This window comes from Pezoporus flaviventris, unplaced genomic scaffold, assembly GCF_033815535.1.
Source record: "Pezoporus flaviventris isolate CSIRO_AGI_PZ_B2104156 unplaced genomic scaffold, CSIRO_AGI_Pfla_v1 ptg000225l, whole genome shotgun sequence".
Lineage (NCBI taxonomy): Eukaryota > Metazoa > Chordata > Aves > Psittaciformes > Psittacidae > Pezoporus > Pezoporus flaviventris.
Window position 1 is genome coordinate 509279 of NW_026892773.1, and position 27145 is coordinate 536423.

The 27145-nt window shown below is 52.0% G+C and overlaps 9 protein-coding genes across 9 annotated transcripts; 4 read left to right on the plus strand and 5 right to left on the minus strand.

Annotated features, from left to right (window-relative positions):
• The first annotated feature begins 2147 nt into the window (after positions 1 to 2147).
• On the plus strand, positions 2148 to 2576 carry LOC133262896 (claw keratin-like). Its single transcript, XM_061442405.1, has one exon. The coding sequence runs from the start codon at positions 2148 to 2150 to the stop codon at positions 2574 to 2576; it is 429 nt and encodes a 142-aa protein (XP_061298389.1).
• Positions 2577 to 4910: 2334 nt separating this feature from the next.
• Positions 4911 to 5330, minus strand: LOC133262899 (claw keratin-like). The gene has a single exon (XM_061442410.1). The coding sequence runs from the start codon at positions 5328 to 5330 to the stop codon at positions 4911 to 4913; it is 420 nt and encodes a 139-aa protein (XP_061298394.1).
• A 2488-nt stretch (positions 5331 to 7818) lies between these two features.
• LOC133262890 (claw keratin-like) lies at positions 7819 to 8247 on the plus strand. Its single transcript, XM_061442400.1, has one exon. It carries the CDS (start codon positions 7819 to 7821, stop codon positions 8245 to 8247), a length of 429 nt encoding a protein of 142 aa, XP_061298384.1.
• A 2260-nt stretch (positions 8248 to 10507) lies between these two features.
• On the minus strand, positions 10508 to 10992 carry LOC133262903 (claw keratin-like). The gene has a single exon (XM_061442414.1). It carries the CDS (start codon positions 10990 to 10992, stop codon positions 10582 to 10584), a length of 411 nt encoding a protein of 136 aa, XP_061298398.1. The 3' UTR covers positions 10508 to 10581.
• A 2502-nt stretch (positions 10993 to 13494) lies between these two features.
• On the plus strand, positions 13495 to 13923 carry LOC133262902 (claw keratin-like). The gene has a single exon (XM_061442413.1). It carries the CDS (start codon positions 13495 to 13497, stop codon positions 13921 to 13923), a length of 429 nt encoding a protein of 142 aa, XP_061298397.1.
• Positions 13924 to 15919: 1996 nt separating this feature from the next.
• Positions 15920 to 16660, minus strand: LOC133262881 (claw keratin-like). Its single transcript, XM_061442388.1, has one exon. The coding sequence runs from the start codon at positions 16658 to 16660 to the stop codon at positions 16241 to 16243; it is 420 nt and encodes a 139-aa protein (XP_061298372.1). The 3' UTR covers positions 15920 to 16240.
• A 4701-nt stretch (positions 16661 to 21361) lies between these two features.
• LOC133262840 (claw keratin-like) lies at positions 21362 to 21868 on the minus strand. The gene has a single exon (XM_061442333.1). The coding sequence runs from the start codon at positions 21866 to 21868 to the stop codon at positions 21362 to 21364; it is 507 nt and encodes a 168-aa protein (XP_061298317.1).
• Positions 21869 to 23741: 1873 nt separating this feature from the next.
• On the plus strand, positions 23742 to 24293 carry LOC133262915 (claw keratin-like). Its single transcript, XM_061442425.1, has one exon. The coding sequence runs from the start codon at positions 23742 to 23744 to the stop codon at positions 24291 to 24293; it is 552 nt and encodes a 183-aa protein (XP_061298409.1).
• Positions 24294 to 26619: 2326 nt separating this feature from the next.
• On the minus strand, positions 26620 to 27117 carry LOC133262916 (claw keratin-like). The gene has a single exon (XM_061442426.1). It carries the CDS (start codon positions 27115 to 27117, stop codon positions 26620 to 26622), a length of 498 nt encoding a protein of 165 aa, XP_061298410.1.
• Positions 27118 to 27145: the final 28 nt, after the last annotated feature.

A 27145-nucleotide genomic window follows, 5' to 3' on the forward strand; every position in this document is an offset into this window, starting at 1 on the left:
GCACTGCCAGATCCTAACTATTCATGGTGAAATGGGGGTAGAGTAGACAGCAAATGAGACATTGAGGAAGACAGAGCTGAGGAAGGAAAGAGAAAAATAAGTCTTGGACTTACCACAATGATCAAGAGAGTCGAGTGGAAGAAGCGGGATAGGGAGCTGTGAAACCCTCAGCTCTTTTATACATGTCCTACTCTTCCTGGGCAGTGGCCAGCGTCAGGCACAGATGTCTCAGCTGATGATGAAATGAAGCGGTGAAGCCTCCTGAAGCAAAGTGAATCCATCCTCACCGGCGAGAGTAGCGAGCAAACGTGCCCTGGAGAGCAAACAGGGAATGGGAGGGACAGACCATGACACGCCATGACATGAATGACAAGGCTATGCTTTAACTGACCTCATGGCACCAATAAACCCCGATCGATCCCTGATCCTCCCACTCTGTTCATGCACTGGAGTCTTGCTCACCTTTTACTCCTGGCCACAGCCATCACACCTGCATTGCCTCTCTTTTACAGGGAGGTAAACAGAGGCATGAGGAGTTTGGCCAAATAGAGAGGCCATTCTACATGCTTGGATTGGGTCCCAAAGGGCCACCATCTTCCAATGCACTTTTGGGAAAACAGGTCAGGAGCATCCCTTAGCCATCTCCATGACCTTGCTCATCAGGGTGTGATTGACGATCCCGATTGACAGCAAGAGAAAGAGTACTAGCTGTACTTACTGTGTGGGACAAGAATCACATGCTGGGAGATCAGCAGTGCCATGTTACGGGAGCAGTGAGATCCGGCAGCAGGATCCTGTGTGAGAGGGTGATGTGCTCAAAGTGGCGGGAGGGCAGGAAGGGTACCAGGTTTCCCCCAACTTCCTTGGCCACGCGTCCGTGCGTGGTTTTGTCCTCGATCCCTTTCTGGAGGGAGCTGGACATGGAGGGCTGCACAACGAAAGGTTGGTGAGCACCCACAGAGAGCCAGGGTGCACGTGGCCACGCTCTCGGAAGGCAAAGGCACGCTGAGCGGTTCTGGCTCACTCAGCAGTGGGGCTGCTGCTCAGTGTGGCATGACTGGACACAGCAGTCTTCTGCAAGATGCCTGTGACACTTCCCTGCAGACAAAGTGGGGGATTACTGACAGATCCCTGTTTATTGAAGCTGCAATGTCAGCTAAGTCAGAAAGTTGCTTGTCATGGAATGTGGAGTGCATATGCCATCAGCCATATGTACTCCAGGGCACCTTCGCATAGAGAATGGCATTTCCCTTCACCAACTTCCCAATACCTCTATTGATCACCTTGTAAAAGAGAGGTAATGACAGGCTTGATGGCTGTGCCCAGGATTGCAAAGCACTTCTGCAAGGTACTCAAGACTCCAACACATGAGCAAAGAGGGAGGATTAGGGACCGATTGGGGTTTATTGGTGCCATGAGGTCAGCTACAGCATCACATCTCCTTTCATGTCATGGGGTGTCATTGTCACTCACGCTCCCTGTTTTGTCTCCAGGGCACATTTCCTCGCTACTCTAACCAATGACGATGGATTCACTTTGCTTCAAGAGGCATCACTGCTTGATTTCATCATTAGCTGGGGCTTCTGTTGCTGAGCATTGCCACTGCCCCGGGCACTCTTGGGTATGTATAAAAGCTGAGGGTTTCACAGCTCTCTATCCTGCTTCATTCATTCGACTCTCCTGATCATTGTGGTAAGTCCAAGACTTATGTCCCTCTTTCCTTCTTCAGCTCTACCTTCATCAAGGGCTCTTCCTCTGTCTCCTGTATTCCCATTTCTTCACAAATAGTTACGATCTGATAGCGCTTTCACACAAGCAGGGAAAGGCTAAGGATTTAAACTTCCATCTGAGATCTGTAGGGAATAATAATGCACCTTTAGATCTCATCGATTGGCAACCTTCATTTGTTGAGGGGGCTTTTCTTCTTTCCTATGGGTGGTTCAGGCTGAAGAAATGTGTGGGAGTGCAAGGGCTTTTCAGCATCAAGTCCAGTGGGGAATGGGACTTTGCTTTGACTGCCTGAAATGATCCAGGCAATGTCCTGGAGCAGAGGTTGCAACTGCAGGAGTGAGGAGGGATTTGGGGTTATGCCTTGTACTGCACCGTAACTCTCCCATCTCTTGCAGCTTGACCTCCCAAAGAGAAGAATGTCCTGCTCCAGCCTGTGTGCCCCTTCCTGTGGGGTGGCTGCCCCATGCCCGCTGGCTGACACCACCAACGAGCCCTGCGTGCGTCAGTGCCAGAGCTCCACAGTGGTGATCCAGCCCCCAGCCACGGTGGTCACCTTTCCCGGACCCATCCTCAGCTCCTTCCCTCAGCACAGCGCTGTGGGCTCAGCGGGAGTCCCTGCCATTGCTGGGGGCTACGGCGGCAGTTATGGAGGCCATGGTGGTTATGGAGGTTATGGTGGCTACGGGGGCTATGGACGCCTTGGTGGCTATGGGGGCTATGGAGGATACGGTAGCTGTGGAGGCTTTGGAGGCTTTGGCGGCTACGGAGGCTTCGGTGGCTGTGGAGGTTATGGCGGCTGGGGCCGAGGCCTCGCGTCCTTTGGCACAGGCTGCGGGATCTGCTAAGCCCCAACTGAGTCCTTCTACAGATGACAGAGTTCTCCAAGAAAGCCACTCGCACTTCCCAACTGATGATGGCCAAAGAAAAACATCCCTTCAGCACTGCTCGGTTCCAGAGCCTGGGGACCCGGTACCTGCTGATGGCCAACTCTAAGTATTTTATGCCCCAATTCAGTATTGTTTGAGGGCATGCTTAGTATGACAATGCAGCCCCATGATGGGTGCCTGCTCCCGCAGCATGCTTAATGCTCTTTGTGGCTCTTTCCACTGCCTGGAGACGCAGTCTTCTCTTGGTCGGGGCTCTGCACTTCTCCCAGCTCCTTCCCTCCTCAAACTGCAATAAAAGCTGTGTTGCATCGCATCGTTGTCCCTAGATTTTATATTATGTCCTCCACATGCAGTACTCCAGGTATCAGCATGGGTTCTCCTGCGTTTTCAAGGGAGCTCCCAGACACTGCCTTCTCAGAGGGACCTTTGGAAGCTGCCTAGCTTCCTCCTGCCTTCCTTTAGGAATCAACAGATTGCTCAGAGATGGTTACGGTGAGCAGGGACCTTGCTCATCTCCACTAAGCACAGTTCCTCCCTCTGCCATCTCTCTCACTTCTCAGCATTAGGTTGCTGCTCGCTGCAGCACAAAAAGGCATGATGGACTTCACACAGATTTTCTTGCCCACACTCTTCATTTCTCATCAGCTACCTGCAGCCCCTGGATCCCTGGATAGGCATGGCCAGAGACATAGCTCAAGGGCAAAGACCCATTTCAAGGCCTCTTGTAAGTCCACTTGTAAAATGTGAAGAGAGTAAACAGTTCCCAACACCTCCCTAAATGCCTTGTCCCCATCTCCTCCACATTCCTGCATACCTGCACCATTTCCACCTCCAGTTTTCCTCTGTCTCCCAGTGCTCCTTGGAGAACATTTGCTTTGTCTCCCCCAACGGCTGGAGGTGAAGACCTTGCCAGCCAGTTCTGTGTCACCCACCTTCAGCTTGCAGACATGGCTATGGCAAGGAATGACAGGAGAGTTTCCTAAAGTCACATGCCCTGCAACCGCCTTTGAGGACTTTTCTGCCTCTTCTTCACATAGAAGACCATAATATACACCATGCTGCCACACAGCTCCCAAAGCATCCAGACACCGCAGTCATGCCAGGGTCAAACAAACCCCAGTACAGTATCCTCAAGAGAGACACACATGCCACCATGTGAACCAGCATATAGCACAGGCCTGAGAAACAGCTCACAGCAAACTGAAGAGATATGGGGATGGATGATGCCTCTTTTCCTGAGGTCCCCAGAAATGACCAACCTGCTGCTACATTGCCCTTCCTGATGGCTTTGGCAAGAACTGTCTTTGTGCAAGACCAATGTGCAGTGCTGGGATGACACAGTGAGAAGTTACCTGCGTAAGGGAGGAATATCAGCAGTGTTGGCCTTGCAGCTTCCCACTCAAATAGCTTTATGTTTCATGCAACTTGGATTCCCAGGGACAAATCATGGCTCGGAGAGACACTTGGGTAAGATTTTCCAGTGTCTATCACATCCCTTCCTACTGGACCCAGTCACTATTTAGGCACGGGCACAAGTCCAACGTGTGGCAAGAGCACTGTGCATGCACAGGTATCCTATTCATTTTCCCTGGACATCTCAATATGACCAGTAACAAGGCAACAGAAGGAGGCAATGGAAGCATGCCAGTTTTGAGGAGGATTTGAAAGATCTTCCTCCTTAACCCTCTCTCACCCTCGTATCTTCCAAAAAGGCATAGGCAAAATTTGGTGTTCATTGCTGTTGGGAGACCAGAGAGAGCTCACTGGATAGTGCTCTAGGATTCCCATCTGTGACGGTCATCATCAATCAGAACAAACCGAGCAAAGTGACCAAATGGCACAACATGAGAAATACAAACAGTGCGGGTCAACATGTTCAGAGGCTTAGGGCACGTTGAAAGAAGCAAGCATCAGGAAAACACAAGACTCAAAGTTGCAGTGCAGCACAGAATTTATTGCAGTTTAAGAGGGGTAAAGAGTTGGGCAAGAGCTGGGCCCCAAACAAGGTCAGCCCATGTTTCCAGGGAGTAGACCGAGAAACAAAGAGCATAAACCATGCTGTAGGAGAAGATGCTCAGTGCAGGTCTCTGTCATCGGGCGTAACCAGTCTCTTGAAAGATGCTCAAGCAGAGCAGGAGGGAGGCAAATTTAGACAACAAGCAGGCACGAGGCATCCAAGCCTGGATTCCAGCAGTGATGAAAGTATGCTCTTCCAATGGGCAACATCAGGGTGGGATACTCCAAGGTTTTTCCTGAAGCTCTGTGTCATCTGTGGCCGGCACCAGGTGAGGCTTAGCAGCTCCCACAGCTGGCACCGAAGGACACAAGGCCTCGGCCCCAGCCACCATATCCTCCACAGCCACCGAAGCCTCCATAGCCACCAAAGCCTCCATAGCCTCCACAGCTACCATAGCCTCCATAGCCACCATAGCCACCATAGCCACCAAGGCCTCCATAGCCTCCATAGCCACCACGGCCTCCATAACTGCCACCGTAGCCCCCAGGTATGGCAGGGACTCCCGCTGAGCCCACAACGCTGTGCTGAGGGAAGGAGCTGAGGATGGGTCCGGGGAAGGTGACCACCGTGGCTGGGGGCTGGATCACCACCGAGGAGCTCTGGCACTGACGCACGCAGGGCTCGTTGGTGGTGTCAGCCAGCGGGCATGGGGCAGCCACCCCACAGGATGGGGCACACAGGCTGGAGCAGGTCATTCTTCTCTTCGAGGGATCAATCTTTAAGACAAGACAAAGTTACGGTGCAGTACAAAGCATAACCCCAGATCTCTCCTGCGTTTGTTGCACTTGGAACATCTGCTAAAGGCATTCCCTGGAGTAGCTCAGGCAGTCAGAGCTAAGTCCCATTTCACAGTGGACCTGCTGCTGTGAAGCCCTTGCTCTCCCACACACTCTGTGAATCTGGCTTCCCCATAGGAAACAAGAAAAATCCCCTCGTCATAAGAAGATTGGAAATCAATGAGATCAAAAGTTCCATTATCATTCCCTATGGATCTCAGAGGGAAGTTTAAATTTGCAGCCTTTCCCTGGTTATGAGAGAGCACTGCCAGATCCTAACTATTCATGGTGAAACGGGGGTAGAGTAGACAGCAAATGAGACATTGAGGAAGACAGAGCTGAGGAAGGAAAGAGAAAAATAAGTCTTGGACTTACCACAATGATCAAGAGAGTCGAGTGGAAGAAGCTGGATAGGGAGCTGTGAAGCCCTCAGCTCTTTTATACATGCCCTACTCTTCCTGGGCAGTGGCCAGCGTCAGGCACAGATGTCTCAGCTGATGATGAAATGAAGCGGTGAAGCCTCCTGAAGCAAAGTGAATCCATCCTCACCGGCGAGAGTAGCGAGCAAACGTGCCCTGGAGAGCAAACAGGGAATGGGAGGGACAGACCATGACACGCCATGACATGAATGACAAGGCTATGCTTTAACTGACCTCATGGCACCAATAAACCCCGATCGATCCCTGATCCTCCCACTCTGTTCATGCACTGGAGTCTTGCTCACCTTTCACTCCTGGCCACAGCCATCACACCTGCATTGCCTCTCTTTTACAGGGAGGTAAACAGAGGCATGAGGAGTTTGGCCAAATAGAGAGGCCATTCTACATGCTTGGATTGGGTCCCAAAGGGCCACCATCTTCCAATGCACTTTTGGGAAAACAGGTCAGGAGCATCCCTTAGCCATCTCCATGACCTTGCTCATCAGGGTGTGATTGACGATCCCGACTGAAAGCAAGAGAAAGAGTACTAGCTGTACTTACTGTGTGGGACAAGAATCACATGCTGGGAGATCAGCAGTGCCATGTTACGGGAGCAGTGAGATCCGGCAGCAGGATCCTGTGTGAGAGGGTGATGTGCACAAAGTGGCGGGAGGGCAGGAAGGGTGCCAGGATTCCCCCAACTTCCTTGGCCACGCGTCTGTGTGTGTTTTTGTCCTCGATCCCTTTCTGGAGGGAGCTGGACATGGAGGGCTGCACAACGAAAGGTTGGTGAGCACCCACAGAGAGCCAGGGTGCACGTGGCCACGCTCTCCGAAGGCAAAGGCACGCTGAGCGGTTCTGGCTCACTCAGCAGTGGGGCTGCTGCTCAGTGTGGCATGACTGGACGCAGCAATCTTTGCAAGATGCCTGTGACACTTCCCTGCAGACAAAGTGGGGGATTGCTGACAGATCCCTGTTTATTGAAGCTGCAATGTCAGCTAAGTCAGAAAGTTGCTTGTCATGGAATGTGGAGCGCATATGCCATCAGCCATATGTACTCCAGGGCACCTTCGCATAGAGAATGGCATTTCCCTTCACCAACTTCCCAATACCTCTATTGATCACCTTGTAAAAGAGAGGTAATGACAGGCTTGATGGCTGTGCCCAGGATTGCAAAGCACTTCTGCAAGGTACTCAAGACTCCAACACATGAGCAAAGAGGGAGGATTAGGGACCGATTGGGGTTTATTGGTGCCATGAGGTCAGCTACAGCATCACATCTCCTTTCATGTCATGGGGTGTCATTGTCACTCACGCTCCCTGTTTTGTCTCCAGGGCACATTTCCTCGCTACTCTAACCAATGACGATGGATTCACTTTGCTTCAAGAGGCATCACTGCTTGATTTCATCATTAGCTGGGGCTTCTGTTGCTGAGCATTGCCACTGCCCCGGGCACTCTTGGGTATGTATAAAAGCTGAGGGTTTCACAGCTCTCTATCCTGCTTCATTCATTCGACTCTCCTGATCATTGTGGTAAGTCCAAGACTTATGTCCCTCTTTCCTTCTTCAGCTCTACCTTCATCAAGGGCTCTTCCTCTGTCTCCTGTATCCCCATTTCTTCACAAATAGTTACGATCTGATAGTGCTTTCACACAAGCAGGGAAAGGCTAAGGATTTAAACTTCCATCTGAGATCCGTAGGGAATAATAATGCACCTTTAGATCTCATCGATTGGCAACCTTCATTTGTTGAGGGGGCTTTTCTTCTTTCCTATGGGTGGTTCAGGCTGAAGAAATGTGTGGGAGTGCAAGGGCTTTTCAGCATCAAGTCCAGTGGGGAATGGGACTTTGCTTTGACTGCCTGAAATGATCCAGGCGTGTCCTGGAGTAGAGTTTGCAACTGCAGGAGTGAGGAGGGATTTGGGGTTATGCCTTGTACTGCACCGTAACTCTCCCATCTCTTGCAGCTTGACCTCCCAAAGAGAAGAATGTCCTGCTCCAGCCTGTGTGCCCCTTCCTGTGGGGTGGCTGCCCCATGCCCGCTGGCTGACACCACCAACGAGCCCTGCGTGCGTCAGTGCCAGAGCTCCTCGGTGGTGATCCAGCCCCCAGCCACGGTGGTCACCTTCCCCGGACCCATCCTCAGCTCCTTCCCTCAGCACAGCGCTGTGGGCTCAGCGGGAGTCCCTGCCATTGCTGGGGGCTACGGCGGCAGTTATGGAGGCCATGGTGGTTATGGTGGTTATGGTGGCTACGGGGGTTATGGACGCCTTGGTGGCTATGGAGGCTATGGAGGATACGGTAGCTGTGGAGGCTTTGGAGGCTTTGGCGGCTACGGAGGCTTCGGTGGCTGTGGAGGTTATGGCGGCTGGGGCCGAGGCCTCGCGTCCTTTGGCGCAGGCTGCGGGATCTGCTAAGCCCCAACTGAGTCCTTCTACAGATCACAGAGTTCTCCAAGAAAGCCACTCGCACTTCCCAACTGATGATGGCCAAAGAAAAACATCCCTTCAGCACTGCTGGGTTCCAGAGCCTGGGGACACGGTACCTGCTGATGGCCAACTCTAAGTATTTTATGCCTCAATTCAGTATTGTTTGAGGGCATGCTTACAATGACAATGCAGCCCCATGATGGGTGCCTGCTCCTGCAGCATGCTTAATGCTCTTTGTGACTCTGCCCACTGCCTGGAGACGCAGGCTTCTCTTGGTCGGGGCTCTGCACTTCTCCCAGCTCCTTTCCTCCTCAAACTGCAATAAAAGCTGTGTTGCATCGCATCGTTGTCCCTAGATTTTATATTACGACCTCCACATGCAGTACTCCAGGTATCAGCATGGGTTCTCCTGCATTTTCAAGGGAGCATCCAGGCACTGCCTTCTCAGAGGGACCTTTGGAACCTTCCTTAGCTTCTTCCTGCCTTCCTTTAGGAATCAACAGATTGCTCAGAGATGGTTACGGTGAGCAGGGACCATGCTCATCTCCACTAAGCACAGTTCCTCCCTCTGCCATCTCTCTCATCTCTCAGCATTAGGGTACTGCTCTCTGCAGCACAAAAAGGCATGATGGACTTCACACAGATTTTCTTGCCCACACTCTTCATTTCTCATCAGCTACCTGCAGCCCCTGGACCCCTGGATAGGCATGGCCAGAGACATAGCTCAAGGGCAAAGACCCATTTCCAGGCCTCTTGTAAGTCCACTTGTAAAATGTGAAGAGAGTAAACAGTTCCCAACACCTCCCTAAATGCCTTGTCCCCATCTCCTCCACATTCCTGCATACCTGCACCATTTCCACCTCCAGGTTTTCCTCTGTCTCCCAGTGCTCCTTGGAGAACATTTGCTTTGTCTCCCCCAACGGCTGAAGGTGAAGATCTTTCCAGCCAGGTCTGTGTCACCCACCTTCAGCTTGCAGACATGGCTATGGCAAGGAATGACAGGAGAGTTTCTTAAAGTCACATGCCCTGCAACCGCCTTTGAGGACGTTCTGCCTCTTCTTCACATAGAAGACCATAATGTACACCATGCTGCCACACAGCTCCCAAAGCATCCAGACACCGCAGTCATGCCAGGGTCAAACAAACCCTAGTACAGTGACCTCAAGAGAGAAACACATGCCACCATGTCAGCCAGAACATAGCACAAGCCCGAGAAACAGTTCACAGCAAACTGAAGAGATATGGGGATGGATGATACCTCTTTTCCTAAGGTCCCCAGAAATGACCAACCTGCTGCTACATTGCCCTTCCTGATGGCTTTGGCAAGAACTGTCTTTGTGCAAGACCAATGTGCAGGGCTGGGATGACACAGTGAGAAGTTACCTGCGTAAGGGAGGAATATCAGCAGTGTTGGCCTTGCAGCTTCCCACTCAAATAGCTTTATGTTTCATGCAACTTGGATACCCAGGGACAAATCATGGCTCGGAGAGACACTTGGGAAGATTTGCCTGTGTCTATCACATCCCTTCCTACTGGCCCCAATCACTATTTGGGCATGGGCACAAGTCCAATGTGTGGCAAGAGCACTGTGAATGCACAGGTATCCTCTTCATTTTCCCTGGACATCCCAATATGACCAGTAACAAGGTAACAGAAGGAGGCAATGGAAGCATGCCAGTTTTGAGGAGGATTTGAAAGATCTTCCTCCATAACCCTCTGTCTCCTTCGTATCTTCCAAAAAGGCATAGGCAAAATTTGGTGTTCATTGTTGTTGGGAGACCAGAGAGAGCTCACTGGATAGTGCTCTAGGATTCCCATCTGTGACGGTCATCATCAATCAGAACAAACCGAGCAAAGTGACCAAATGGCACAACATGAGAAATACAAACAGTGCGGGTCAACATGCTCAGAGGCTTAGGGCACGTTGAAAGAAGCAAGGATCAGGAAAACACAAGACTCGACATTGAAGTGCAGCACAGAATTTATTGCAGTTTAAGAGGGGTAAAGAGTTGGGCAAGAGCTGGGCCCCAAACAAGGTCAGCCCATGTTTCCAGGGAGTAGACCGAGAAACAAAGAGCATAAACCATGCTGTAGGAGAAGATGTTCAGTGCAGGTCTCTGTCATCGGGGGTAACCAGTCTCTTGAAAGATGCTCAAGCTGAGCAGGAGGGAGGCAAATTTAGACAACAAGCAGGCACGAGGCATCCAAGCCTGGATTCCAGCAATGATGAAGGTATGCTCTTCCAATGGGCAACATCATGTTGGGATACGCCAAGGTCTTTCCTGAAGCTCTGTGTCATCTGTGGCCGACACCAGGTGAGGCTTAGCAGCTCCCACAGCTGGCACCGAAGGACACGAGGCCTCGGCCCCAGCCGCCATATCCTCCGCAGCCACCGAAGCCTCCATAGCCGCCATAGCCTCCACAGCTACCATAGCCTCCATAGCCACCATAGCCACCAAGGCCTCCATAGCCGCCATAGCCACCATAACCACCACGGCCTCCGTAACTGCCGCCGTAGCCCCCAGCAATGGCAGGGACTCCCGCTGAGCCCACAACGCTGTGCTGAGGGAAGGAGCTGAGGATGGGTCCGGGGAAGGTGACCACCGTGGCTGGGGGCTGGATCACCACTGAGGAGCTCTGGCACTGACGCACGCAGGGCTCGTTGGTGGTGTCAGCCAGGGGGCATGGAGCTGCCACCCCACAGGATGGGGCACACAGGCTGGAGCAGGTCATTTTTTGCTTCGAGGGATCAATCTTCAAGGCAAGACAAAGTTACGGTGCAGTGCAAACAATAACCCCAAATCTCCCCTGCGCTTGTTGCACATGGAACATCTCCTAAAGGCATTCCCTGGACTATGTCAGGCAGTCAGAGCTAAGTCCCATTTCACAGTGGACCTGCTGCTGTGAAGCCTTTGCTCTCCCACACACTCTGTGAATCTGACTTCCCCGTAGGTAACAAGAAAAAACCCCTCGTCATAAGAAGATTGGAAATCAATGAGATCAAAAGTTCCATTATTATTCCCTATGGATCTCAGAGGGAAGTTTAAATTTGCAGCCTTTCCCTGGTTATGAGAGAGCACTGCCAGATCCTAACTATTCATGGTGAAACGGGGGTAGAGTAGACAGCAAATGAGACATTGAGGAAGACAGAGCTGAGGAAGGAAAGAGAAAAATAAGTCTTGGACTTACCACAATGATCAAGAGAGTCGAGTGGAAGAAGCTGGATAGGGAGCTGTGAAGCCCTCAGCTCTTTTATACATGTCCTGCTCTTCCTGGGCAGTGGCCAGCGTCAGGCACAGATGTCTCAGCTGATGATGAAATGAAGCGGTGAAGCCTCCTGAAGCAAAGTGAATCCATCCTCACCGGCGAGAGTAGCGAGCAAACGTGCCCTGGAGAGCAAACAGGGAATGGGAGGGACAGACCATGACACGCCATGACATGAATGACAAGGCTATGCTTTAACTGACCTCATGGCACCAATAAACCCCGATCGATCCCTGATCCTCCCACTCTGCTCATGCACTGGAGTCTTGCTCACCTTCCACTCCTGGCCACAGCCATCACGCCTGCATTGCCTCTCTTTTACAGGGAGGTAAACAGAGGCATGAGGAGTTTGGCCAAATAGAGAGGCCATTCTACATGCTTGGATTGGGTCCAAAAGGGCCGCCATCTTCCAATGCACTTTTGGGAAAATAGGTCAGGAGCATCCCTTAGCCATCTCCATGACCTTGCTCATCAGGGTGTCATTGACAATCCCGATTGACAGCAAGAGAAAGAGTACTAGCTGTACTTACTGTGTGGGACAAGAATCACATGCTGGGAGATCAGCACTGCCATGTTACGGGAGCAGTGCCATCCGGCAGCAGGATCCTGTGTGAGAGGGTGATGTGCACAAAGTGGCGGGAGGGCAGGAAGGGTGCCAGGATTCCCCCAACTTCCTTGGCCATGCGTCTGTGCGTGTTTTTGTCCTCGATCCCTTTCTGGAGGAGCTCAATTTCTCAGCTGGACATGGAGGGCTGCACAACGAAAGGTTGGTGAGCACCCACAGAGAGCCAGGGTGCACGTGGCCACGCTCTCCGAAGGCAAAGGCACGCTGAGCGGTTCTGGCTCACTCAGCAGTGGGGCTGCTGCTCAGTGTGGCATGACTGGACACAGCAGTCTTCTGCAAGATGCCTGTGACACTTCCCTGCAGACCAAGTGGGGGATTACTGACAGATCCCTGTTTATTGAAGCTGCAATGTCAGCTAAGTCAGAAAGTTGCTTGTCATGGAATGTGGAGTGCATATGCCATCAGCCATATGTACTCCAGGGCACCTTCACATAGAGAATGGCATTTCCCTTCACCAACTTCCCAATACCTCTATTGATCACCTTGTAAAAGAGAGGTAATGACAGGCTTGATGGCTGTGCCCAGGATTGCAAAGCACTTCTGCAAGGTACTCAAGACTCCAACACATGAGCAAAGAGGGAGGATTAGGGACCGATTGGGGTTTATTGGTGCCATGAGGTCAGCTACAGCATCACATCTCCTTTCATGTCATGGGGTGGCATTGTCCCTCACGCTCCCTGTTTTGTCTCCAGGGCCCATTTCCTCGCTACTCTAACCAATGACGATGGATTCACTTTGCTTCAAGAGGCATCACTGCTTGATTTCATCATTAGCTGGGGCTTCTGTTGCTGAGCATTGCCACTGCCCCGGGCACTCTTGGGTATGTATAAAAGCTGAGGGTTTCACAGCTCTCTATCCTGCTTCATTCATTCGACTCTCCTGATCATTGTGGTAAGTCCAAGACTTATGTCCCTCTTTCCTTCTTCAGCTCTATCTTCATCAAGGGCTCTTCCTCTGTCTCCTGTATTCCCATTTCTTCACAAATAGTTACGATCTGATAGCGCTTTCACACAAGCAGGGAAAGGCTAAGGATTTAAACTTCCATCTGAGATCCGTAGGGAATAATAATGCACCTTTAGATCTCATTGATTGGCAACCTTCATTTGTTGAGGGGGCTTTTCTTCTTTCCTATGGGTGGTTCAGGCTGAAGAAATGTGTGGGAGTGCAAGGGCTTTTCAGCATCAAGTCCAGTGGGGAATGGGACTTTGCTTTGACTGCCTGAAATGATCCAGGCAATGTCCTGGAGCAGAGGTTGCAACTGCAGGAGTGAGGAGGGATTTGGGGTTATGCCTTGTACTGCACTGTAACTCTCCCATCTCTTGCAGCTTGACCTCCCAAAGAGAAGAATGGCCTGCTCCAGCCTGTGTGCCCCTTCCTGTGGGGTGGCTGCCCCATGCCCGCTGGCTGACACCACCAACGAGCCCTGCGTGCGTCAGTGCCAGAGCTCCTCGGTGGTGATCCAGCCCCCAGCCACGGTGGTCACCTTCCCCGGACCCATCCTCAGCTCCTTCCCTCAGCACAGCGCTGTGGGCTCAGCGGGAGTCCCTGCCATTGCTGGGGGCTACGGCGGTAGTTATGGAGGCCATGGTGGTTATGGAGGTTATGGTGGCTACGGGGGTTATGGACGCCTTGGTGGCTATGGAGGCTATGGAGGATACGGTAGCTGTGGAGGCTTTGGAGGCTTTGGCGGCTACGGAGGCTTCGGTGGCTGTGGAGGTTATGGCGGCTGGGGCCGAGGCCTCGCGTCCTTTGGCGCAGGCTGCGGGATCTGCTAAGCCCCAACTGAGTCCTTCTACAGATCACAGAGTTCTCCAAGAAAGCCACTTGCACTTCCCAACTGATGATGGCCAAAGAAAAACATCCCTTCAGCATTGCTGGGTTCCAGAGCCTGGGGACACGGTACCTGCTGATGGCCAACTCTAAGTATTTTATGCCCCAATTCAGTATTGTTTGAGGGCATGCTTAGAATGACAATGCAGCCCCATGATGGGTGCCTGCTCCTGCAGCATGCTTAATGCTCTTTGTGACTCTGCCCACTGCCTGGAGACGCAGGCTTCTCTTGGTCAGGGCTCTGCACTTCTCCCAGCTCCTTTCCTCCTCAAACTGCAATAAAAGCTGTGTTGCATCGCATCGTTGTCCCTTGATTTTATATTATGACCTCCACATGCAGTACTCCAGGTATCAGCATGGGTTCTCCTGCGTTTTCAAGGGAGCACCCAGACACTGCCTTCTCAGAGGGACCTTTGGAAGCTGCCTTGCTTCCTCCTGCCTTCCCTCAGGAATCAACAGGTTGCTCAGAGATGGTTACGGTGTGCAGGGTCCTTGCTCATCTCCACTAAGCACAGTTCCTCCCTCTGCCATCTCTCTCATCTCTCAGCATAAGGGTGCTGCTCTCTGCAGCACAAAAAGGCATGATGGGCTTCACACAGATTTTCTTGCCCACTCTGTTCATTTCTCATCAGCTACCTGCAGCCCCTGGACCCCCAGATAGGTATGGCCAGAGACATAGCTCAAGGGCAAAGACCCATTTCAAGGCCTCTTGTAAGTCCACTTGTAAAATGTGAAGAGAGTAAACAGTTCCCAACACCTCCCTAAATGCCTTGTCCCCATCTCCTCCACATTCCTGCATACCTGCACCATTTCCACCTCCAGGTTTTCCTCTGTCTCCCAGTGCTCCTTGGAGAACATTTCCTTTTCTCCCCCAACGGCTGGAGGTGAAGATCTTGCCAGCCAGGTCTGTGTCACCCACCTTCAGCTTGCAGACATGGCTACGGCAAGGAATGACAGGAGAGTTTCTTAAACATATGCCCTGCAACCGCCTTTGAGGACTTTTCTGCCCCTTCTTCACATAGGAGACCATAATGTAGACTATGCTGCCACACAGCTCCCAAAGCATCCAACCACAGCAGTCATGCCAGGATCAAACAAACCCCAGTACAGTGTCCTCAAGAGAGACACACATGCCACCATGTGAGCCAGCACATAACACATGCCTGAGAAACAGTTCACAGTAACGTGAATATATATTTTCCTGAGGTCCCCAGAAATGACCAGCCTGCTGCCACATTGCACTTCCTGATGGCCTTGGCAGGAACTGCCTCTGCGTAAGACCAATGAGCAGTGCTAGGGTCATAATGAGAAGTTACGTGGTGACCGGAGGGACTTCATAAGCCTCGATATTGCAACCTCTTGCTCAAAGAGCTTTGCAGTTTTTACGACTTGGCAGCACAGGGGAAATCATGGCTTGGAGGGACACTTGGGAAGAATTGGCTGTGTCTATCACTTCCCTTCCTACTTGTCCCCACCCTTATCAGGGCATGGGGACTTGTTCAGCATGTGGCAGGAGAACTGTACATGCAGTTGTTTTCTCTCCGTTTTCTTGCACCTCTAAATTTGACCAACACCAAGCCAACGAAAGGAGGCAATGGCAGGATGTGGGTTCTACAGAGGATTAGGAACAACTGCTGCTGGACCCATGATGTTTCCTTTACATATTCCAAGAGGGCGTTGAGATTGTTGTGTTTATTGATGGAGAGAGACGGGAGAGAGCACACTGGGGAATGCTCTACAAGACCCGTCTTGTCACGGTCTAATCAGTCAGAACACACTGAGCAAACTCATCCCAAATTCTCCAAAGGCACAACATGGGAGATTCAGAGGAGGACAACATGTCTAGAGGTTTAGGACATGTAGAAAGGAGAAAATATCAGGAAAAAAAAAAGAGGTTAACATTGCGATGCAGCACAGCTTTTATTGCAGTTTAAGGGGGATAAGGAGCTGGGACAAGTGCAGGGCCCCAACCAATGGCAGCCCATGTCTTCAGGCCGTGAACAGACCTACACTGAGCATAAATCATACTGCATGGGCAGGGGCTCAGTGCAGGTCTCTGTCATCAGGGGGCAATGAGCCTTGAAGGGATACTCAAGGAGGGCAGGAGGACAGAAGAGGTGGGGAAAAAACAGGCATGAGGCATCCAAGCTCTGGATCCCAGTAGTACTGAAGGGATGTTCTTCCAATGGGTATCATCATGCTGGGTTGTTCCAGGGGCTTTCCTGGAGCTCTCTGTCATCTGAGGCAAGCATCAGCTGGAGCTTAGCAGCTCCCACAGCTGGCACCAAAAGACATGAGGCCTCGGCCCCAGCCGCCATATCCTCCACAGCCACCGAAGCCTCCATAGCCACCAAAGCCCCCATAGCCTCCACAGCTACCATAGCCTCCATAGCCACCATAGCCACCAAGGCCTCCATAGCCACCATAACCTCCATAACCACCACGGCCTCCATAACTGCCACCATAGCCCCCAGCAATGGCAGGGACTCCCGCTGAGCCCACAGCGCTGTGCTGAGGGAAGGAGCTGAGGATGGGTCCGGGGAAGGTGACCACCGTGGCTGGGGGCTGGATCACCACTGAGGAGCTCTGGCACTGACGCACGCAGGGCTCGTTGGTGGTGTCAGCCAGCGGGCATGGGGCGGCCACCCCACAGGAAGGGGCACACAGGCTGGAGCAGGACATCTTTCAGGCAGGTACGGAGTCCTGGAAAATGCATCAGGGATTAAGCACAGGTGAGTGCAAGAAACTCTGCCAAGGCAGGCAGGGAGAGATCTGCAAGAGGCTCCCAAGAGCCGCACTTACCCGTTTGATCAGGAGAGTCAAGAGCAGGAATATGGATAGAGGTTGTGAAGTCTTCTGCCCTTTTATACGTTTCCCAGTCCACCTGGGGCATCAGGCATGGGGTGCGGGCAGAATCCACAAGGACTCATGGAAGCCAGTGAATAAACTTCATGACACACGAAATTAGACATGTAACTCTTTGGCCCTCTTTATTTGGGTCAGTGGTATGCTAATGTGCCCCAGAGTGCATATGGGTGATGGGATATGGCATGGCACAGTTCATGATAGACAAGGTGCTGATGAAGCTGAGCTAGCAGCTCCAATAAACACGCATCTGTCATTAACTTCACCCCCCTTTTGCCTACATAGAAGAGTCACAGGCATTTCTCAGAAGATTGCTGTGCCCAGCCATGCTGCCCACAGTAGAAGCCCTACTGCTGAGTGAGCCAGCAGTGCCCTGCTTGTCTGTGCCTGCGGGAAGAGTGGCTACATGCACCCTGGCTCTCTGTGGTTTCTCACCAGCCTCTCCTGTAGCAGTCCTCAATGTCGATGTGAGGAATTGAGTCCCTCCAGAGAGGGCTCGAGGAGGACCATGCTCACAGACACATGGCCAAGGAAGATGTGGGAGTCCTGCTTTCCTTCCTGCCCTCGTAATCCTCCGTGCACGTCTGCCTCTCACACATGACTCTGCTGTCGTACCTCACTGCTCCCCAAACACGTCAGTGTTGAGCTCCCATCATGCGGGTCTTGCCCCAGACAGCAAATGCAGCTCTTACTGTTAGTTTGTCTGTCAATCAGCAAGCCTCAATCACTCCCTGATAAGCAAGGTCACAGAGATGTCTAAGATATATTCCTGACCTACTTTCCCAAAAGTGCATTGGAAGATGGTGGTCCTTTGGGACTCATTCCAAGCATAAGGAATGGATTCTCTGTTTGCCCAACCTTCCAATGCCTCTATTGATCACCTTGTAAAAGAGAGGTAATGCAGGCGTCATGGCTGTGCCCAGGATTGCAAAGCACTCCTGCAAGGTGCCCAAGGCTCCAGCACATGAGCAAAGTGGGAGGATTAGGGATCGATCATGGTTTATTGGTTTTGTGAGGTTAGCTATAGCATCGCCTTGTCTTTCAAGTCATGGCGACCCATGATTTGCCCCTCCCATTCCTGGTTTGCTCTCCAGGGCATGTTTGTTTGCTGCTCTCCCCAATAAGGATGGATTCACGTTGTTTCATGGGGCTTCACCACTTGATTTCATCATTAGCTGGGGCTTCTGTGAATGATGCTTGCCACTGCCCCAGGCAGTATAGGACAAGTATAAAAGAGCTGAGAGCTTCACAGATCCCTATCCAGCTTCTTCCACTCGACTCTCCCGATCACTATGGTAAGTCCAAGACTTATGTTCCTTTTTCTTTTCTCAGCTGTCTTCTTCGATGTCTCTTTTGCTGTCTTTTTTGCTCCCCTTACATCGTGAATATTTAGGATGTGGTGGTGCTCTCTCTTAACGAGGGAAATACTGGGAACTTAAACGTGCATTAAGATCTTGCTGTAAGGTTACGGAACACTGATGCACTGTCGTCCCTTTGGTTCTCATTGACGTCCCATCATCTGCTTTTGATCTCGTCTATTTCCCATATTCATTTGATGAGGGGGCTTTTCTTCTTACCTATGAGGCCATCAGTCTCAGGGAGCATGTGGGAGAGCAAAAGGTTTACAGCAGCAGGTCAACTGTGGAATGGGACTTAGTTCTGCCTGCCTGTGATAATACAGGCAATGTTCTGGAGAAGAGGTTCCAAATGCAAGAGGGTTATAAGGGATTTGGAATAACGCCTTTGACTGTACTGTAACTCTGCCTGTCCTCCAGCTTGACCTCCTGAAGAGAAGAATGTTCTGCTAAGGCCTGTGCGTCCCTTCCTGTGGGGTGGCCGCCCCGTGCCCGCTGGCTGACACCACCAATGAGCCCTGCGTGCGTCAGTGCCAGAGCTCCTCGGTGGTGATCCAGCCCCCGGCCTCAGTGGTCACCTTCCCCGGACCCATCCTCAGCTCCTTCCCTCAGCACAGTGCTGTGGGCTCAGCAAGAGTCCCTGTCATTGCTGGGGGCTATGGTGGCAGTTATGGAGGCTATGGTGGATTTGGCGGCTATGGTGGCTACAGTGGCTATGGAGGCCTTGGTGGCTATGGGGCTATGGAAACTCTGGTAGCAGTGGAGGCTATAGAGGCTTTGGCAGCTACAGAGGCCTTGGTGGCTATGGGGGCTGCAGATATGGCAGATGGGGCCAAGGCCTCATATCCTTAGGTGCCAGCTGTGGGAGCTGCTAAGCTCCACCTGATGCTCGCCTCAGATGACAGCTCCTGGAAAGGCTCTGGCACATCATAACATGATGAAATCCAAAGGAAGAACAACCCTTCAGCACTGCTGGGGTCCATCGCTTCAATGCCTCAAGCCTGCTGGAGCACAACTCTGCCTTCACTCTGGCCCGTTTGAGCATCCCTTCAAGACTAATTGCCCCTAATGACAGAGACACACACTGGGCGCCTGCTCCTCTGGCACTGCTGATGCTCTTTGTTGCTCTGCCCACTGCCAGTAGACGTGGGCTGATCTTTGCCAGGGCTTTGCTCTTCTCTCAACACCTTCCCTCCTTAAACTGCAATAAACACTGTGTTTCATCACAGTGTTGACACTTGGATTTATTTGATTCTTCCTTCATACACAAAATCCAAAGTTGCAGTAAGGGTTCCCATGAGTGTCCCAGACAGCTCCCATCCACAGCCTTCTCATGGAGACCTTCAGAGGATGCCTGACTTCCTTCTGCTTTCCCTCAGAAATGACATCTTGCTACAGGAGGTTTGCCCAGAGCAGGGACTGTGGTCAGCTGGAGGGACTACATCTAATCCTTCTTTCCCTCCCTTCTCTTTTCAACACCTTTGGCTCTTATATCGTGCAGACCAAGAAGAACTGCTGTGACCAGCAGTGGGTTTGCTGACCTCTCTGGGCATTTTTCATTGGCTGCCTGCAGCCCCAGGCCTCCTGGATTGGCATGCCAATGCAGCCATCTCAACAGCAAAGGCCCACCTCAGATACACTTGGGAGAATAAAGGTCAAATGCAGACAGTGTCACCAATCCCCAGCACCTCCCCATATGCCTTGCCTCCATCACCTCCACATTCCTGCAGCCTTTCACCATATTCACCTCCAGGTTTCTTCTCTCTCCCAAGGATCTTTGAAGCACTTTTGGCCTCGTCTGCTCTCACTGGGGAAGCATAAGCTTTTCTCATCCATTCCCAGTGTCACCCACCTTCAGCCTGCAAACATGGCTCTGCTCAGGAATGACAGCGGAACTTCCCACAGCCCCATGCCCTGGAACAGACTTTGCTGGACCTTTTATTGCCCTTCCTCATATGCAAGCCCACAATGTAACCCACACTGCCACACACCTCCCAAAGCATCCAGCCAATACAGGATCACTGAAGCCCTCTTCTACCATGGTACACTCAGTAGGCACACATGGGACACCATGTGAGCCAGCACAGAGCTGATGACTGAGAGAAAGTTCAGGGAACTGGTTAGATAAGAGGATGGATGACCCCTCTTTTCCTGGGTACCCAGCAGTGACAAACATGCTGCCACATTCACCTTCCTGATGGCTTTGTCCAGAGCAGTGCAAGACCACTGTGCATGACCTAGATGCAACAATAAGAAGACACTTGGAGAAGGAAGGGGCCTTTGGAGGATCAGCAGTGCAACATCTCGCTAAAAGAGCTTTGTGCTTCGTGTGACTTGGTTACCTGGGGACAAATCATAGCTTTGAAAGGTAACTTGGGAGCATGTGGCAGTGTCTATCACACACTTTCTCACTGGGTGTAGGGACATGGATGATACATGCACTTATTGTCTCAACCTTTCCGTGGAGCTCCCAGTGTAACCAATACCAAACCAACAAAAAGAGGTAATGGCAGCATGCTGGTTTGCTGAAGACTTGGAAGAACTTCCAAAGGACCCATAAAGCATTTTCAAATCTTCCAAGTGGCCTTTGAGAATACATTGTGTTTACTGCTGTAGGGACACCTAAGGAAGCTCAGCACGCTGTGCTTCACAAGACTGAGACTGAAGTTGGAAACCACTGACCAACAGTCCTAACAGTAGTGCTACCAGGGGACTACTGTGGGAGCTTCAAGCAGTGCAGACTAATGACTGGAGATTAAGGGCAAGTAGGAAAGAAAAAAGGATCAGGAAAAACCAAGGGTCACATTGCGGTGCAACACAGCTTTATTGCAGTCTGAGGTGGGGAAGAAGTTTGGACAAGAGCAGAGCCCAGACCAAGGCCAGCCAAAATCTCGTGGCTGTGGGCAGAGCTATAAAGAACATCAGCCCTACCACAGGAGAAGGCACCAAGACTGGGTCTCTGCTACCAAGGCAACAAATATGGAAGGGATGCTCAAGCAGGGCAGAAGAAATGAAGTGTTGGCCCAGAAGGAGGAATGAGGCGTCCAAGCTCTGGATTCCAGCAGTGCAGAAGAGATGTTCTTCCTTCGGGAATCATCATGTTGGGATATGCCAGGGGCTTTCCTAGAGCTCTCTGTTGTCTAAAGCTGGACCTGGGTAGGGCTTAGCAGCTCCCACAGCTGGCACCGAAGGGAAGGAGGCCTCTGCCCCAGCCTCCGTAACCACAGCCCCCAAAGCCTCCATAGCCACCAAAGCCTCCGTAGCCACCAAGGCCTCCATAGCCTCCACAGCTACCATAGCCACCAAGGCCTCCAAAGCCACCAAGACGTCCATAGCCACCATAGCCCCCGTAGCCTCCGTAGCCCCAGTAGCCACCAAGGCCTCCATAGCCACCATAGCCACCAAGGCCTCCATAGCCTCCAAATCCACCATAGCCTCCATAACTGCCACCATAGCCCCCAGCAATGGCAGGGACTCCCGCTGAGCCCACAACGCTGTGCTGTGGGAAGGAGCTGAGGATGGGTCCAGGGAAGGTGACCACTGAGGCCGGGGGCTGGATCACCACTGAGGAGCTCTGGCACTGACGCACGCAGGGCTCGTTGATGGTGTCAGCCAGCGGGCATGGGGCGGCCACCCCACAGGAAGGGGCACACAGGCTGGAGCAGGACATCTTTCAGGCAGGCAAGGAGTCCTGGAAAATGCACCAGGGATTAGGCAAGGGTGAGGGCAAGAAACTCTGTCAAGGGAGGCAGGGAGAGATCTGCAAGAGGCTCCTAAGAGCTGCACTTACCCGTTTGATCAGGAGAGTCAAGAGCAGGAATCTGGATAAAGGTTGCAAAGCCTTCACCTCTTTTATACACGTCCCAGGAGGACCAGGGCACCAGCCAAGGGGCGGGGGCAGAATCCACAAAGACTCATAGAAGCCAGTGGATAAACTTCATGACACATAGATAAGTAACTCCAGTCCCTCTTTACTGGGCTCAGTGGTATGCAAATGTTCCTTGTAGTGCGTATGGGTGATGGGATATGGCACTGCATAGTTCATGATAGACAGGACGCTGCTGTAGCTGACATGTCAGCATCAGTAAACCCAGGTCTGTCATTATTCCAGCACTTTGCCTACATGGAGAGTCACAAGCATCTCTCAGAAGTTTGCTGTGCCCAACCATGCTGTCCTCAGCAGCATCTCTGCTACTTAGTGAGCCAGGACTGCCCAGCGTGCCCATGCCTGCGGGGAGCATGGCCACGTGCACCCTGGCTCTCTGTGGGTGCTCATCAGCCTCTGTCACAGCCCTCAATGTCCAGCTGAGGAATCGAGGCCCTCCAGAGAGGCCTTAAAGCGGACCACCCTCACAGACATATGGCCAAGGAGGCTGGGGGAGTCCTTATTCACCTCCTGCTCTTCTGCCATCCGTGCACTTCCCCCTTTCCCACATGACCCTGCTGTTGGATCTATCACCCTGCTCCCCAAGCACGTCAGTGTTGAGCTCCCAGCATGTGGATCTTGCCCCAGATGGCAAATGCAGCTCCTACTCTTTGCATTTCTGCCCATTTCTGTCACGATCCTCAATCACACCCTGACTATCAAGGTCGTGGAGATGGCCAAGGCTTAAGCATGCTCCTGAGCTGTTTACCCAAAAGTGCATTTGGAAGATGGTGGTCCTTTGGGACCCATTCCAAGCATATGGAATGGCTTCTCTGCTTGCGCAACCACCCATTGCCTCTGTTTACCACCTTGTAAAAGAGAGGTAATGACAGACATTATGTCTGTGCTAAGGGTTTCAGAGCACTTCCACAAGGTTCCCAAGAATCCAGCACATGAGCAAAGTGGGAGGATTAGGGAGAGATGAGGATTTATAGCTGCTGTTGCGTGAATAATAATAGAGCCATATTCCATAGAAGGATGTGTCATAGTTTATGCTTCCTATCAGCTCTTTCTTAACACAATTTTTTTTATAATTAAACAACATATAATTGTTTCACATTAATGCTTGCGTCATGAAGTTTGCATGCTTCTCATCTTGATTACCTGTAGACAAGCTATATGACAGTAATATTCTGGGAGATGCCTGGGACTCTTCCATGTAGGCAAACATCGGGATTAGTGACAGATCTGTGTTTATTGATGCTGCCATGTCAGCTACAGCAGCATCTTGTCTGTCATGGAATGTGCTGTGCCAAATTCCTTCACCCATATGCACACCAGGACACCTTCACATACCACTGACCCCAGTAAAGAGGGACAAGGGTTACTTATCTAATTATGCGTGTCATGAAGATTGTTCATTAGCTTCCGTGAGTCCTTGCTGATTCTGCTCACACCCCATGGCTGATGCTCTGGGCAGTCTGGGATATGTATAAAAGGGCAGAAGACTTCACAGCCTCTATCCAGATTCCGGCTCTTGACTCTCCTAATCAAACGGGTAAGTGCAGCTCTTAGGAGCCTCTTGCAGATCTCTCCCTGCCTCCCTTGACAGAGTTTCTTGCCCTCATCTGCCCCTAATCCCTGGTACATTTTCCAGGACTCCTTGCCTGCCTGAAAGATGTCCTGCTCCAGCCTGTGTGTCCCTTCCTGTGGGGTGGCTGCCCCATGCCCACTGGCTGACACCATCAACGAGCCCTGCGTGCGTCAGTGCCAGAGCTCCTCAGTGGTGATCCAGCCCCCGGCTTCGGTGGTCACCTTCCCTGGACCCATCCTCAGCTCCTTCCCTCAGCACAGCGTTGTGGGCTCAGCGGGAGTCCCTGCCATTGCTGGGGGCTACGGCGGCAGTTTTGGAGGCTATGGTGGATTTGGAGGCTATGGTGGCTATGGAGGCCTTGGTGGCTATGGTGGCTACGGAGGCCTTGGATTCTACGGGGGCTATGGAGGCTATGGTAACTGCGGAGGCTATGGGCGTCTTGGTGGCTATGGAGGCCTTGGTGGCTATGGTGGCTATGGAGGCTATGGTAGCTGTGGAGGCTATGGAGGCTTTGGTGGATACAGAGGCTTTGGCGGCTACGGCGGCCTTGGAGGCTATGGAGGCTTTGGGGGCTGTGGATATGGAGGCTGGGGCCGCGGTCTCAGGTCCTTCGGTGGTTGGTGTGGCAGCTCGTAAAGCACACCTGGGACATGCCTCAGATGACAGAGAGATCCAGGAAAGCCACCGGCACATCTCAACATGATGATGCCCAAAAGAAGAACATCTCTTCCGCACTTCTGCCATTCAGAGCTTTGACACATTTTGCCTGTTGGAGCCCAACTCTGCCTTCCTCCTCCTCTGCTTGAGCATCATTTCCAGAGGCATTGACCTCTCAGATCAGAAACCCCCACCACGAGCCGGCTCCAGTGGAAGGGCTGATGCTCTTTGTAGTTCTGCCCACTGCCTGCAGTGGTTGCATTGCCTTGGTTGGCATAATCCAATTCTCCCAATTTTATCCCTGCTTCAAACTTCAATAAAAGCTGTGCTGTATCACAATGTTGAGCGTTTGTCTTTCCTGATCCGTTCTTCTTCTTTCTCTCTTGCCCTAAACCTCTGGCCTTCTTGTGCTGGGCTTCTTCAGTAATCCACAGTAGTGGTTTTGGAGCACTTGGGTGGCTTGCTCAGTCTGATGTGAATGAGGATGACCGTCTCATCTGGGTTCTGTGGAGGATGTCACAGCGAGCTTCCTCTGGTCTTCCTCCAGCAATAAACACAATACATTCCCAGAGCTCTCTTGGAAGACGTGAAAGCACCTTAGGTGTCATGTGGAATGTTTTCAAAATGCTCTGCAAAATGAGTATTGTACAATTGCCTCCCATTGTTGACTTCCATAATGGTCACATTGGAAGGTCCAGTTAAATGGAGAAAAAGAAATGCAAGTAGAGTGCTGCTGGCACATGCTGGTAATACCTCGTGCCCATTCAGGTATGGGTACTACTCAGAAAGGCACGCAAAAGTGTTCCCAAGTGTCTGCTCTGAGCCAGGATTTTCCCCCTATATCCAAGTCAAATGAAGCATAAAGCTTTTTGAGAGGGAGGTTGCAATGCCAACCCCATCAAGATCCTTCTCTTCCCCAGGTAACTTCCCATTGCGTGATCCGAGCGCTGCACTTTGGTCTTGTATACAGGCAGTTCCAGACAAAGGCATCAGGAGGGGCAAATTGACAGCACGTTGGTCTTTGCTGGGGAGCCCAGGTGAAGACATGTCCTCTGTCCCATATCTGCCTGGATTTTCCTGGACTTTCTCTCAGACACCTTTTATTCGGTGGCTCACATGGTGTCTCCTGTGTGTCCCCTGAGGACACTGTGGTGGGAGGGGGTTTGGGGGATCCCATCTCTGCTGCCATATCTGGGTGCTTTTGGAGCCATTTGGCAGCTTGGGCTTCATTGTGAGCTGGTATGAGTAGAAAGGCAGGAAAAGGCCAGCAAATCTGTTTCAGGTCACTGGGTGTAGGAAGTTGTCCTGTTGTTCCTGGGAGGTTCTGGGTCTGCAGTGTAAGGTGGGTTACATAGTTGTGAGGGCAGTCTGCAGCAGCAGTGATGGGCAGATGGGGCCAAAAATGCTCCGAGGAGCACTAGAAGAGGAAGAAAACACATGGTGCCACATTGCAGGAATGTGGAGGCAATGGAGTCAAGGCATCTGGGGAGGTGCTGGCAATTGGCGACACTCTTCTTTAGACCTGTATTCTAACAAGCAACTCTGAGGTGGATCTTTACCATTGAGATGACTTCATTGTTATGCCAGTCCCATGAGAGCTGGAGCTGCAGGCAGCTCATGGCAATGGCCAGAGTGGGCAGAAAATTCACTGCTGGTCCCAACAGTTCTTTTTGAGCCACGCAGTGCAGGAGCTTAAGGAGGGCAGAAGCCACGGAGGGAAAGAAAGATTAGCTGTGGTCAATGAGAATGCGCAGGGTCCCTGCTCTGGGCAACCCTCCCATAGCAACAGGTGATTTCTGAGGGAAAGCAGGAGGAAGCCAGACACCACCCAAAGGTCTCCTTCAAATGGTCATGGGTGGGAACTGTCTAGGACACTCATGGGAAACCATAATGCCACATGGGATATTGTGCATGGAGGAAGAATCAAATAAAACCAAAGGCCACCAATGTGATGCAACGCAGCTTTTATTGCAGTTTAAGGGGGAAAGGTGTTGGGACAAGAGCAGAGCCCCGAGCAAGGTCAGTCCAGCACTGCTGGCAGTTGGCAGTGCTCCAAATGGCATCAACCATGCTGCAGGAGCAGGAACCTAGTGTGGGTCTCTGTCATCATGGGGCAACGAGTCTTGAAAGAATGCTCAAGCAGGACAGGAGGAAAGCAGAGCTGGGCTCCAACAAGCAACAGGTGTCCAAGCTCTGGATCCCAGAAGTGATGAAAGGACGTTCTTCTTTAGGGTATCGTCAAGTTGGAATGTGCCATAGACTTCCCTGGAGCTCTTTGTTGTCTCAGGCCGGTCCCAGGTGGGGCTTACCAGCTGCCACACCAACCACCGAAGGACCTGAGACCGCGGCCCCAGCCTCCATATCCACAGCCCCCAAAGCCTCCATAGCCACCAAAGCCTCCATAACCACCAAAGCCTCCATAGCCACCAAAGCCTCCGTAGCCGCCAAAGCCTCCGTAGCCTCCACAGCTACCATAGCCTCCATAGCCCCAGTAGCCACCAAGGCCTCCATAGCCACCAAGGCCTCCATAGCCACCGTAGCCACCATAGCCTCCAAATCCTCCATAGCCTCCATAACTGCCGCCATAGCCCCCGGCAATGGCAGGGACTCCCGCTGAGCCCACAACGCTGTGCTGAGGGAAGGAGCTGAGGATGGGTCCGGGGAAGGTGACCACTGAAGCTGGGGGCTGGATCACCACCGAGGAGCTCTGGCACTGACGCACGCAGGGCTCATTGGTGGTGTCAGCCAGCGGGCACGGGGCGGCCACCCCACAGGAAGGGACGCACAGGCTGGAGCAGGACATTCTTCTCTTCAGGAGGTCAAGCTGCAGG

Bases quoted from the DNA above. Each gene is read 5' to 3' on its own strand.
- LOC133262896 (XM_061442405.1), top strand. From the start codon at position 2,148: ATGTCCTGCTCCAGCCTGTGTGCCCCTTCCTGTGGGGTGGCTGCCCCA.
- LOC133262899 (XM_061442410.1), bottom strand. From the start codon at position 5,330: ATGACCTGCTCCAGCCTGTGTGCCCCATCCTGTGGGGTGGCTGCCCCA.
- LOC133262890 (XM_061442400.1), top strand. From the start codon at position 7,819: ATGTCCTGCTCCAGCCTGTGTGCCCCTTCCTGTGGGGTGGCTGCCCCA.
- LOC133262903 (XM_061442414.1), bottom strand. From the start codon at position 10,992: ATGACCTGCTCCAGCCTGTGTGCCCCATCCTGTGGGGTGGCAGCTCCA.
- LOC133262902 (XM_061442413.1), top strand. From the start codon at position 13,495: ATGGCCTGCTCCAGCCTGTGTGCCCCTTCCTGTGGGGTGGCTGCCCCA.
- LOC133262881 (XM_061442388.1), bottom strand. From the start codon at position 16,660: ATGTCCTGCTCCAGCCTGTGTGCCCCTTCCTGTGGGGTGGCCGCCCCA.
- LOC133262840 (XM_061442333.1), bottom strand. From the start codon at position 21,868: ATGTCCTGCTCCAGCCTGTGTGCCCCTTCCTGTGGGGTGGCCGCCCCA.
- LOC133262915 (XM_061442425.1), top strand. From the start codon at position 23,742: ATGTCCTGCTCCAGCCTGTGTGTCCCTTCCTGTGGGGTGGCTGCCCCA.
- LOC133262916 (XM_061442426.1), bottom strand. From the start codon at position 27,117: ATGTCCTGCTCCAGCCTGTGCGTCCCTTCCTGTGGGGTGGCCGCCCCG.